This window comes from Sciurus carolinensis, chromosome 9 (genome assembly GCF_902686445.1).
Source record: "Sciurus carolinensis chromosome 9, mSciCar1.2, whole genome shotgun sequence".
Lineage (NCBI taxonomy): Eukaryota > Metazoa > Chordata > Mammalia > Rodentia > Sciuridae > Sciurus > Sciurus carolinensis.
In genome coordinates, this window is record NC_062221.1 from 26654340 (window position 1) to 26667087 (window position 12748).

The 12748-nt window shown below is 44.8% G+C and overlaps 1 protein-coding gene across 1 annotated transcript in view; it reads right to left on the reverse strand.

The window, feature by feature from the left end:
- Dock3 (dedicator of cytokinesis 3) overlaps nucleotides 1-12748 on the reverse strand; it is a 712604-nt gene that overhangs the window by 13125 nt on the left and 686731 nt on the right. The window contains 11 exon segments of the mRNA XM_047563117.1: nucleotides 1515-1662; nucleotides 2175-2313; nucleotides 3480-3601; nucleotides 5955-6071; nucleotides 6198-6281; nucleotides 6868-7047; nucleotides 7994-8080; nucleotides 8234-8400; nucleotides 9643-9784; nucleotides 10641-10745; nucleotides 12605-12691. Coding sequence (XP_047419073.1) covers nucleotides 1515-1662; nucleotides 2175-2313; nucleotides 3480-3601; nucleotides 5955-6071; nucleotides 6198-6281; nucleotides 6868-7047; nucleotides 7994-8080; nucleotides 8234-8400; nucleotides 9643-9784; nucleotides 10641-10745; nucleotides 12605-12691 — 1378 coding nt within the window.

Sequence of the window (12748 nt, forward strand, 5' to 3'; positions counted from 1 at the left end):
GCTGAGGTTGGCCTTGAACTTGGGATCATCCTGCCTCAACTTCCTGAGCTGCTGGGATTATTGGTGTGTACCACTATACCTGCTTGGTGTGTCTTCTTTTTTAAAAAAAAATTATATGTATACACACACACACACACACACATATATTTTTAGTTGTCAATGGACCTTTACTTTATGTATTTATATGTGACTCTGAGAACTGAACCCAGTGCCTCACACATGCTAGGCAAATGCTCTACCACTGAGCTACAACCCCAGCCAGTGTGTCTTTATAACACAAATCATTGTTCCTTCTCTATGTCTTCAGCCTTCATATATTGACAATCATCAGTATGTGCCAATTTGTGGTTCATTTGTCTTGTTTAACACTAGAGAGGTCTGCTTCCAAATGCTAGCTTCCCTTGTTTGGATTACACAGCCCCTGTTAGGAGGGCAACATGGGTAGTGGAATGGGCATGAGACGGAAGGCTGGTAGTGTAAAGACCTGTACTCCAAATTTAGTTTCTGTCTTTCTCACTGGACCTGTTCCCCTACAGGGATGAGGGGCTGGACTGGATACTTCAGAAGGAATTCTGTAACTGCTCTGTTATAACCTTATTCCCCTTCCCTTCACTTTGCTAAGGCTTTTCCCAATTGCCACTACATCTTTTTACTATGCCACACATTTTAGTTCCTTCTTTCTCTCCTAGTGTATGCCTCATAGGTTTGTGTGCTTTGGAGAGATTCTTTCGTTAACAAACTTCCATATCTTAAGTTTGTGCTATTTTTGTTTTGTGTTCATAATAATGAGAAAAACAAAAAGGCCCCCTCCCTAAAGCCTGGAGGCCACAACCAATGACTGGCTTGTAGGCTCAGACCATTGTTACTATCTTGCATAGTCAACCCTGAGAAGTACTAGACCATTATATACTATAGTTGATGGCCTTGCCATTGCAAATGTTTCTAGAAGGACAGAATCAACTTCACTGCAGGAACTAGAATTAAAATGTGAAAAACAGTATTTATTCAATTGAATAAGAAATCAAGCAATAATTGGCAAAGATAGTAGGTTTTTACAGAGCCATCTCTCCTGATTAAGCCTTTCCAAGTGAAGAAAGTTCTTTTGGTGGTTAGTACTGTTTTAGAATAACATTTTCCAGGGTTAATTTTAGCCTTCAAATTGACTCTTCATACTCTGTCACCATGCTTGATTCCTCAAGATAAAAAACCCACTTTTGCCTTGGCTTTGATCTTATTTTTGCAAACATTTCAGTGGGAAAGAACTAAGCTTTCTACTAGGCTGATCTTCTTACTGAGAAAGGGTTGCAATTCTGGCTACTCAGTGGCAGGGTGTAAAGCCAGATGGAGAAAGAGATCTGAAGGCAGAATCCCTGACTCCTTGGTGCTGAAAGCACAAATAAGCATTCTCTAAGTCACAGGGACACTTCAGACACAGTCACTGGCAAAAGAAGGATAAGTGGGGTCCATGAAACCCTCTCCTCTTCCTTCTGTAAGCAGCACCTTGCCATCCTTACCTCGGGTGCTGGAAGGGGCAGAGGTAATCATCTGGGATGGTGCTGAGTGAGTAGAACTCAGGCTGGAGGAAGAAGGGCTTGCCTGGGACGAGGACAGAACAGAGACGTTGGTGACTGAGCCCTGGTACCTGGGATTGGGATATGCGAGCTGCAAAGGGAGGAAAAATCAGCATGATAGAGTTCTGAATAACCAGGACTGTAGGGCTGACATACAAAGAATTGGTTCTTTCACACCCTGAGGTGCCAGGCCAGTGCCTACTGCTGGCCCTGATGGAGGCCAGCCTGATGGCTATCCCTAGGGACTGCCCATACCACCCTGTGTAGCAGGGCTGTTGAGTTGGTACTACTATTGTGTCCATATGGTGTGCAGGACTTAGCCATCAGTACTGCCAAGCAGGAAAGCAATCTGGCAGAGGCTCTTTCCCCATGGGATTTGTGAAAGCATCCAGGATCGAAACTGAGTTTCCTTCTTGGGAAATAAGGCCTGGGAACTGAGACTTGGAATGGTATGTGGAAAGAAGGCAATTTGCTAGCTCTGGAGACAGGTGTTCTGAATTTAGGTGTTAGAGAATTAAGCAGGGTTGTCAGTCTTCAGATTAGACCCCCCATAGAAAGTCCTCTAGGCATATCTTGTCCATTCTCTTTGGATAGTTCTAGTACCTGCATGTGGTGGTACAGATCCTCAGGAGCCTCGCCCATGGAGCTATCACCCATCATCACCATATTTCCTGCTTCGCTAGACGCATGTGAGGAGAGAGAGGATGATGAATGGCGGCCTGTGCCCATCAAGTTCATGGGGCTGTGAGCGAGAGTGGGAAATAGGGAGGAATCAGGCCAAGGCTAAGAAAACAGCTGGTTGGTAGGGGCAGTGGAGGGATGTGTAAAATGGACATCCACTGGGTTTGGGAGATTCCGCAGGCAACGTTCACACCCATCTGAGGCCTGGAACAATCCTGAGCCCCACTCTGCTGCTCAGGAGCCCTGGTCTGGGAAGGCCTGTGGTGGGCTGGCATAACCTCTAGTTAGAGGTAAATGGTTTATGACTACCTACTCTGATGACATTAGTTTTTTTTTTTTTTTTTTTTTTTTTTTTTTTTTAAGGAAGAATTTAAAAAGAGAGAGAGAAATGGAATCAGGTCAGAGATCCCATCTCTCTTGCTGTGGGGTGTTAGTCTAAGTCAGTGTCTATTCCTGCTTCTAGGTTTAGAGTTGTCTTCTTTGAATGAGGAAGCTATTGAAATAGATGGCTATGAATTATCTGTGGGCTTCTTTCCACACCTGTGGTCACAGGCTTGCCAACAGTTTTCCTCTATCAATACCAGGAAGCCCTTCATTCATTTGTTCCTTCTCATCTACATAGTGCTCACTCTGCTGTGTGCTGCTCACATTGGAAAACAAATCTAAGTGAGAGACTCCTTTCTCTGACCTCCTCTGCCAAACCTGGCTTTCCTTCTCTAGAGAATGTAAGTATCCTCAGTTGAGCCCAGCCAGGCCAGGACTTCTGACTTCTGGGCAACCAAATCTTGAATGTACACATCACCATGTCATCTTCTTCCTTAAAACATTCTATGATCCTCATTCCCCTTGGGATCAAGTCCAAAAGCCTGCATGAACAAATCCCATTCAGAGTTGGTCCTAGCTCCCTTTCACGCTCTTGAATCCTGTACTTGAGCGACCCCAACTTTTTTTTCTGCCTAATAAACTTCTAATCATCCTTCAACATTTACCCTGATACCTCCTCCTTTGTGTTTCCACAATACCAGGTGGATGCTTCTATTACCCAGGGCAGTAACTGGCTGGGTGCAGAATGCAGATACTGTAGCAGGAACTGTCAGGGCTTGTATGTGTGTATGTGTGTGTGTGGGTAAGAGGGAATGAAAGTACTCTCTGGAACTCCTTTCCTCTGATGCTCATCTTCCAGACTTACCTCTCTGGAGGGAACCCACCCCAGTCCTAAGGCCGTACCTGTGACGATGGGTCATCTTCATGTTCTCGGGGCTCATGGGGCTATGAGATGCCAGAATATTTCCCCGTGGGGTGCTAGTGCCTGAACATGCAGGACTTAGCTTATCCAAACCTGGAAACTCCTGTTGAGAAATGAATGCTGGTTCACAGAGAGTAAAGAATAAAATAATTATGGGGTAGTGGGGAAGAGCTGACTGACTGGTAGTGAAAAATGTAAAAGAAACAAAAATATTCTTATAGTGTACTACTGACGTCTTTTGAGCAATGACCCCTTATGAATAAACATGCCCCCAACTGCATTGAGACCTAGACCAGAGGCCATGAGACCCTAGGTTGGCCCCACTAAGAGAAGCCCATCTGGAATATGCTGAAGTTGGTCTCTTAGGATTGTGTTAAAATAGCATTTTTTTAAAAAGCACAGAGTAAGTAGAACAAGGGCTGGGAAGGAGAGGAAGAACTTATTATCAGTTGTTAGTCAGTAGGAATGCATTTTATAAGGTTTAGGGCTGGGTTTTATTAGATTGCTAAATGACCCAGCTTTTAGTGACCTGAGTTAAGTTGACTGTGACACAGTCTATGGGAAAAACAGGAAACAAAGTTCTGATGTAAGTAATTGAAAAACAACACAGTTATATTTTAGCATAATTGAAATCTTACTAAGTATGTAGATTTCTTGGTAGAAACTTCTAATCTCAAACCCTCTTGGGTGACAGCATATTGGTCTGTGTTCCTGTTTGTCACTTTAGGAAACAAAGCACAACTTTCCTTAAGTCCTTCAAAATCTATGGTGGACAGGGGCTCTAAGTCCACTGAGGATGTTTCTGACCTTGGTCTGAAGAAGTATCAGGTTTCCACCTTCTTTCCAAGTATACATGGGGCTGAAATGTGCTTCTGCAGCCTGAGAGTATATCTTCATGTTCACACACTTTAAACCTTGATGTGTGTGTATGCTAGCACTTTGTGCTCTTTACTGTGGTGACCTACCTGCCCATGTGGCAGAGAACCTCACCCCACTATGGCCAGGCTCTAGTCTAGATGGGGAAATCTGCAAACAGCAAAGACCAGCCAAGCTGGCAGGAGACAGCATAATGAAAGTCGATGTAATACTCATCAGATACAGTGACACTACCAAAGTTCTTTAAATGGATACCCCGTTTTAAATGGGAAACATTAATTTTCTTCATATTTCACAATGTAACACCATGACAGAATCTTAATAGGAAGAAGAAATTTTAGGTACTTCAGGTTTTCCTTTGGGAAGAGTGCCTACCTTTTAAACTATGACAAGCTTCTTTATACTTTTCATGCTGTCCATACTTTTGCAGGAATAGACTGAGGCCTGTACTAGCACACTAGAGGGACTAAAATGACCACAATTACAACACCCAAGAACAAAGAAGGTTAATTCAAAGCTGGTCAGGTCCATTGAGTCCAAGTGGTCCAACTTCCCAGGAGTCACCCCTATAGAATTTCTTATTCATGACAGCCTGGCCCAGCATCTAATAGCTCTACATACTTGCCTCCCTGGTACTTCTACCCAGTGGTCCTATGTATTGAAAAGAGAGCTTTGCTTGGGAGGCAGAGAGCAGCAGGTAATTGTGCTTGTAACCCTTGAGATCTGAGAGCCAGTCTGTTAGAAGTAGGCCTCTCTAGAAACCATTTGGAGTCAGATCCATGACTGAAATTGGGGTGAAGGTATAATATGAATATGGAACTCGGGAACACCTGAATTCATCTATAGCAGTAAGTAGTCCCTAAAAGACCTGCCAAGGAAAACTAGTCCTAGAGTACAGGTCCTCCCTGTGTATATCAGTCCATGGGCTAAACCTTGCTATAGAGGCTGAGGAGCCGTGACAGAGTTAGGGAGAGCTTCTGGGACCTGTTCTAGACCTAGAACCTGCCTGACTCCTTTAAAAGTAGGCAGCTTGAAAGTACTGGGTTCCAAAGCCTTTCTTACATGTGAGTCTGGGTCTCTAGACATCATGGAGGAAGTTGGAATTGGGGAAAGAGGGAAAGTCTGGGTGGAGTAAGGGGAGAAGGAAAGAAAGGGAAAAGGGAAATAGAAGGAGAAGGGAGATGAACATAGGGAGGGAGAGAGAAGAAAGAGGAGAGAGGGCTGGTTCAGGCCACGCCTTCAGGTTCTTGGAAGGAAAACATTTCTAAAGAGATCACTATATGTGGGCCATATACATTAGCTCTTTTCTTCTGCATATGGAAACTTCTACCTACCAGCACAGTGTCCTGAAAAGGATTCTTTGCCCTTGAAACTGACTCCTTTGGGAGTGAGCAAGTGAGAGGATTCTGAGCATCCCTGCCCTGGATATAGCACCCACCCTGCCTCCTGCCCCTCTGTGGTAGGGAGAGCTATTCACTCCTATGCCCTTAACCCCCTTTCATTTCTTTGGCTGTGGTACAGGTCTGGAGGATGTGGCACCTTGTTCTACTGCAGAAGGGGCAGGCCAGGGATCAGCTTACATGGTAGAGACTGGCCCGCATCATCTGGAATTGATCAATCAGCTTCTTGTGTAAAGGCCGCATTTCTGGGTGCACAAACTTCTCATGAACTGCTAGCCCAACTCCAAGGATATGAACCTATGAGAGTGCCAAACAAGGTCTCTCTGTTAAGCAGGGAGCAGCATCTGAGAACATAATCTCAGTCATCTTACAGTACCTGTCCCTTCCCACCAGTTGTGGGCCTCTAAATTCTGCAAGCTGTACCTGATCCTGCATGAGCTCCTTGAGTTGAGTGATCTTCTCAGCGTCTCCTGGGTGCTTGGTGATATAATCTTTATCAAAAAAGGCCTGTGAAGTGAAAGACCAGGTCAGAAAGACTTTCCAGGACTAGATAGAACCCCAGAAGCCTGAGTACAAAGGTGTCCTAAAAGGCAGCCAGGCTGCCACCTCACAGGTATATACATCAGAACCTCCAAGTTGGCCTGTTGGAAACTCTGGCAATCAGAGATGTGTTTTTTTCTGCCTGAGAAGGAATGGAGATGGCTAAGTTACCTGAGCCTGAATGCTGGTCCTAGTACCTCATGGAGCATGGATGGCTTGGTTAGCCTCTTTGCCATCTTACACTTCAATTTTCATGAAGGGTTGGCCTCTGGTTTCCCTTAGGAGGCCACTTAACATTGTTGCAAATCAGACAGATTATCCAACTGTCAGAGCTCAGGGAATAAAAATGAAAAAAAGGCTCCACCAGAGAGCTGGGCCACAAAAAGAGAGTTTCCAGGCGCTTACAGCCTCATCCCAGAATTATCCCAAGTTAATTTAGTGAGGAGAAGTCTAGCTGGGAAGACTTCCTAAGGACTCTGCAATCTTGAGAAGAGGTGCCTGCAAACTGCCTTCCAGGCTGCCTGTGTGGATTTGATATAGGGCCCCAGCTTACCTCCTGGTAGCGTGCAATGCCTCCATTGACAGCTGCGTCAATGACACCATTCAGGCACATGCTGAGCAGGTTGATGTTGCCATGTACCTGCTTGTGCTGATACTGGCTGATCAAGGCCCGCAGCTCTTGGTTCTTATTCTCAACCACCTGGATGGCATTCTCCAGAGGGCTTACTTCCACCTGGGGGCACACAGCACAATGTCCTTCCAAGAATTATGATAACCTCTCATCAGGCACCTGAGAGTAGGGATCTATGACCTGTGATGCTGATTCCCCTTCCTTACTCCTGTGAATTTGGGACTCCTTGGGCCCTTTCTACTTTTTATCTTTTGATTTATAGGTACTTAGAAGTACAGCAAGTAGTGAAGTGGGGAGAGCAGTGACTTGAACCATGGTTTCTGATTGCCTCATGGCTGTGTTTGCACTGGAAACTTCCTATGCAAAAGTACAGGTCAAGATGGTCCAGTAGCTATGGTGACACCAGCCTAAGGAGGTTCCATGCAAAAGTGCACAGCTGTATCAGTTGGGACCTTGAGCTCAGGCACCAACTCCTGGGAATGAAGAATTCTGAGCATAATATGATAACCCTGATGTCTTTCCAGTCCTGTATCCTTCAGATTGCCTGCTTTGCTGAAATCTTCCCACGAATAACCTTTTGATGAAACCTATATAATAAATATGCTGTACTAGCTCTGGGTCATCATCCTCCATCAGAGGGTGATGTCTCACCTGGCCTCAGCTCTTTCTCTCTATGTGTGACTGTTTGTCTTTTCTCAATCTCCCATCACCCTTCAATGGTTTCCTGAATTAACAGCTGCAGCTGAGAGATGGGGCTGTGGCAGTGAATAGCACTAGTTCTGAAATCAGAGAGCTCTGGCCTCCTGATCCTTAGAGAATGGTTTTCTCATTTGTAAACTGGGAATTTAAAAATACTTGCGGATGAGGAGTAATGTGTGGTTTAGATGAGAGAAGGTACACAAAGCTCCCAGCACAGGATTGATCTGGGGGAGCAGAGACCAGATAGGTGGACAAAGTTCTTTCTTTCTTCAATCCTTAGAGAAAGCTCCCCAGAGCCAGGGTTGAAGAAGTAACTGTGAAGCTCAGGACCATCGGAGGCAAATCTCACCAGTTCCCTCCTCTCCACTTCAAACCACCGAGAGATGCCAGGCAAGCTGTGGGTCAGGGTCAGCGTGGTACGCTCAATCCACAGGCTCTGTAGGAAGGGTACAGGCAGGTTTAGGCAGTTAGGCAAGCTTTGTTACTTCTTGCCTACCTGAGGGATGCAAGAGTGATGAGTTGCCAAGAAAATGGGGACTTTCCCCTGGTCCTGCTATAAGTACTACCTCTGCTTTCCTAGTATGTTCACCTTGAATTCATTGTCCTTGTCCTTTGGGCCTTTGTGGAAAGGCCTATCATACCGGAACTTCCTCACATTGTTGACACGATAGAAGCTCTTGACTCGATCTGGGACCCTATCCATCTGAAGAACATCCACATATTCTGGAATGGGTGTCACTGCATAGATCTGCAAGTCTGGGCATGAAGTTAAGGGAAAATTCAGACTTGTCAAAGAGATAGACTTGAGTGGATGACCTCTGTCATATCCTCAAAGGAGAGAAGGCCCATAGCAGCAGTGGTGTAGACATCCTCATCTCCTGGCAGCAGTGGTGGAGCAGCATTGTCTCAAGGGGCAGATTAGACCCAAATGCAGTCATCTTTCTTTCTGCGTTCTGTCCCTCCCTGCTCTATCAGTGAACCTAATGAGCCCTCAGCTAATGTGAGACAGCAAGAGTTAAGTATTCTCTGCTGTCCCTTTAAGAAGAAGGGGGCACACCTATAATCCCAACTACTTGTGAAGCTGAGGCAAGAGTATATCATAAGATCGAGGCTAGCCTCAACAACTTTGCAAGACCTTGTTTCAAATAAAAAATAAAAAGAACTGGGGGTGTAGATTAGGAGTAAGTGCTCCTGAGTTCAATCCCTAGCACCACAAAAAAAAAAAAAAAGAGGGGAAAGAGGTTAGGGGAACACAGTACCCACTTCATAGGAGTGAGAGAAGGTTGCAAGGGCCCAAGCCTACCTGCTATAGATAAACTGTATTTATTACAGAACAACTTTTCAATAAAATACTAATTGGAGTCTTTGTGGAGAGAAAACAAATAGGATTATGCTTGCCCTCCCTACTCTGGGACAAGTTTTTCAGTTATGGAGACTGTCAAGTGATCTCCAAGGAAGCTATTCAGTTCAGGGGGTAGTGAGGTCAGCTTTTGCGATGAGACTTCTGAGGGCCACCAAAACACAGGGGCTCCCTATCCTTCCCCCTTCTCTACATCTCTAGCACTTTGTACCACTCACAAAATGACAAAGATCTGGGACAATAACAGTACCCAGGTAAGTGGAGTAGGGCATAGCACAGGTATGGTATCCCTGTGATAAAAGCTCTGGTGGGACCCCAATCAATCTGCACAATGACTTGTTACCTGGGCAGGCCCCTCAGAAGGTAGAATGGGGAGTAAGGTGCAGTAGTAGCAAGTCTGAGAAGCATCCCCTTGATGCCCAATTGGTGACCACTCATAACTAAGGGCATGCTGCTCCTCTGTGAAGCAAGAGTATCATACTAAGTATGGGTTCAGTGCTGAGGATACACACAGACTTAGGACTGGATGACCTAAATAAGACTGGAAGGCTATTCACATGGTAGAGGGGCAGCTGATTGGATGGGTCTCACCTCCCAGGACCCCAGCCCTTCTCCCTTTACCACGCATCGAAAGATACACTGGGCATCACATTGTAGGATGGCATCGTCAGGATGGTTGGGGTGCTGCATGGCAACGGCTTGTGGGAACTCACTGAGCATCCTTTGCTGGAAGGCCTCCAGCCTCTCATAGTCGTGGCCACGGCATACATATTCTTTGTTCTGTCAAAAACATGAGAGCACATTCTGTGTCTTGCCTGGAGTGCCCCATCTCCACACAGGAGCCAGTAGTTATTCATCCTACAAATGTATCCTAGGAGCCTCCTCTGTACTAGGTTCTGGGTCAATGGCACTCATTTAATGTCTTAAAGGAAATTATAGTTGAGGGAGAGGGACAGATGAAGGGAGAATTGCACTGTGGTGTGGTAGCCCTGTAGGTGGGGTACAGGCAGTAGAGAGTTCTTTTCTATGTGGAATGTCATATCTTGCAGTGTCCTATAAATAAGGATTAAATTCTACTTTTTAAAAAACTTCACTAAAATAAAACTATCACAACTGCTCAATTGTCACTAGGTCTATGTTCAGTCATTTCTTCAATTATGTTTACTTTCCAGCTCAGCTTTCTAGGAAATGGTGGAGAGAAATGGTTACTGTGATTGGGTCAGAGAATTGGCTGCCTAGAATAGGCTTCCATATTTAAACTTAGTGCTTGGCAGTTCCCACAGGGTCCTAGGGACCAAGCAGATCATCCTCTATGTTCTTTCACATCAACTGTTCTCTATCCTAGCTGTATGAGCTACTGTGTCATCAAGAGGGAAAACCACCATCTTTGATGACAAACCCCAAGAGGCAGGCCTTTTTTGGTAACTACAGTATAATATAGCATATGGAAACAGAGTTGAAGGTGGCAGCCAGTCCAGTCAAATGTCAAATGTCAAAAGTCAAATGCCTTCTGTTGACCAGTTAGTTCTTTAGAAATATCCAGTAGAATAGGCAAAAAGGAAAAAGAAAGAATACAAGTTTTAAGTGAGCTATGTGTATGACATATAAGTTCTTATGGCTACCTGAATGGACTCACCCGAAGAAAAAAAGGAAACTTCCTGCCATAGAACCCGACCCGGAAGAACTCAGGCTCCAGGCGTTGCTGCTCCATAATGTTGTCATAGTAGCTGGCCTCCATTTTCTGTGAAGAAGAAGGGTGATGGCTTTCAGGTTGGCTTGATTGCCGTTGGTATCCAAAGTAAGGACTCCTAGGCACAATTGGTCACTGTCTTCTGGAAAGGGATTATGACAACCCAATCTAGGTAAGAAGAAAGCGAGCCCCTAGCCAACTTCTCTCCAAGGGGCTGCTTCATGGAAGAGGAAATCCTCCTTCTTCATTGCCATTTGATGGTGGGATGGAGACAGACCTGTCTGCTGCAGCCCTATGAAGCTGTTCTGATGTCCTCCCAGGGCATGGGACAGTCCCATGAAGACTTGGGCTTCTTGTACTTGAGTGGCACACATTTTTTCCCTTCAGTACTGGGGATTAAGCCTGGGCTCTGTGCATGCTAGGCAAGTGCTATGCCACTGAGCTACATCCCTAATCCTTTAATTTTTTTTTAAAAATTTTGAATTAGATGCAGTTGCACACAACCTATAATCCAAGCAACTCAGGAGGCTGAAGCAGGAGAATTGTAAGGTAACCCCCAACTAGGTGTTCAACTCAGTGGTCGAATGTCCCTGGGCTTAATTCCAAGTACCATAAAAAGAGTACCAGACTGGCCTCGAATTTATGATCCTCCTGACTCATCCTCTTGAGTAGTTGGGATTATAAGAATGTGCCATCACACTTAGTTGAGGGGCACATATTTTTTAAAAGTATTTTTTAATTGTTGGTGGACCTTTATTTTACTCATTTATTTATATGTAGTGCTGAGAATTGAACCCAGTGCCTCACACATATGAGGTAAGTACTCTACCACTGAGCCATAAATCCAGCCCCAAGTGGGGGCACATATTTAATATGGACTTTTTCTGCCCAAGAATTTCTGATTTTTGATTGATACTCACTTTACCAGTTGACATTTGATGGGGGTTGCTTGTAGTTGCCTACCAACAATTCCCAGTATCATTTGTTCCCATCAGTGAAATTTCATCCATTCTTGTTCATCTATCATCTAACTAAAGATGCTAACAACAGTGAGGAAGGATCAGTTGTCATAATCCCTGGTATCGCTTCAAATTTAGGAGATTTTAAACTTAAAAAGTTTGTGATAGCATTACCAAGGTTGGTAAATTTTTTAGTCTTGGCTGACTTGGTTTTACATTCAGAAGTCAACTTTGATTGGGAAGATAATTCTCCTGAATTCAATCAAGCCAGCCTACCAGGAAGCAGTGACCTTCAAAAATCAGTCAAGATACTACTTCTAGGGAACCATGCCCAAACATCACCTGCACCGGGAATAGAAGAGAATTAGCTATAAGGGTGAGAGTGCAGGGAAGAGTAAGATGGGACTGCTGAACTCTTTTTGCTGGTGATATCAGTGGCTGTTAGGATTCAGAACCCAGCACCAGCAACCAGGAAAAATTTGGTGCAGACCTTCAAAGCACATAGGACATATGACTTTCTTTTTTAATACTTTGTTTCAAAGAAGGGCACAAGGACAAAGTGCAAAACTGTTAAGTTAAAAAGGAAAGCTCTTATAATAAAGTTTTTAGATGAGTCATCCTTCAACAAAACCATTTCAGGAAAAGCTTCTTCCTAAAGTTGAGCTGCCACCCACTCCTCAAAACCCCCATACTATCGTGCCTATACTAGCTTCTCCCCTTCCTGAGCACCAGAGGGCCTTAAGGTCCAGAACACAACATTGTTTGTCCAGTGTATATTCTGGTTTCCCAGTTAAACTACAAGTATTTCTGAGGGCATGACTCATGGCCTCTACTTCTGCTGTACTGCCCAGAGCACTAAAGCAAGGTCCTTATTTCTCACTCAGAAACTTATGCAAGGAAAGTCTAGGCACCTCCTGTTGGGGTTGGGGTGGTGGAAGGGCCAAAGCTCACCCGAATCCAGCTGAGGCTCTGATAATCATAGAGGCTTTCATACTGACATGCCAGTTCCCGGCACAGTGGAATCCCAAACTCCCAGCTCTGCATCAAAAACAGGAACAGGGCTTTAGTACTTCAGACATCCTCAAAATGACTCAT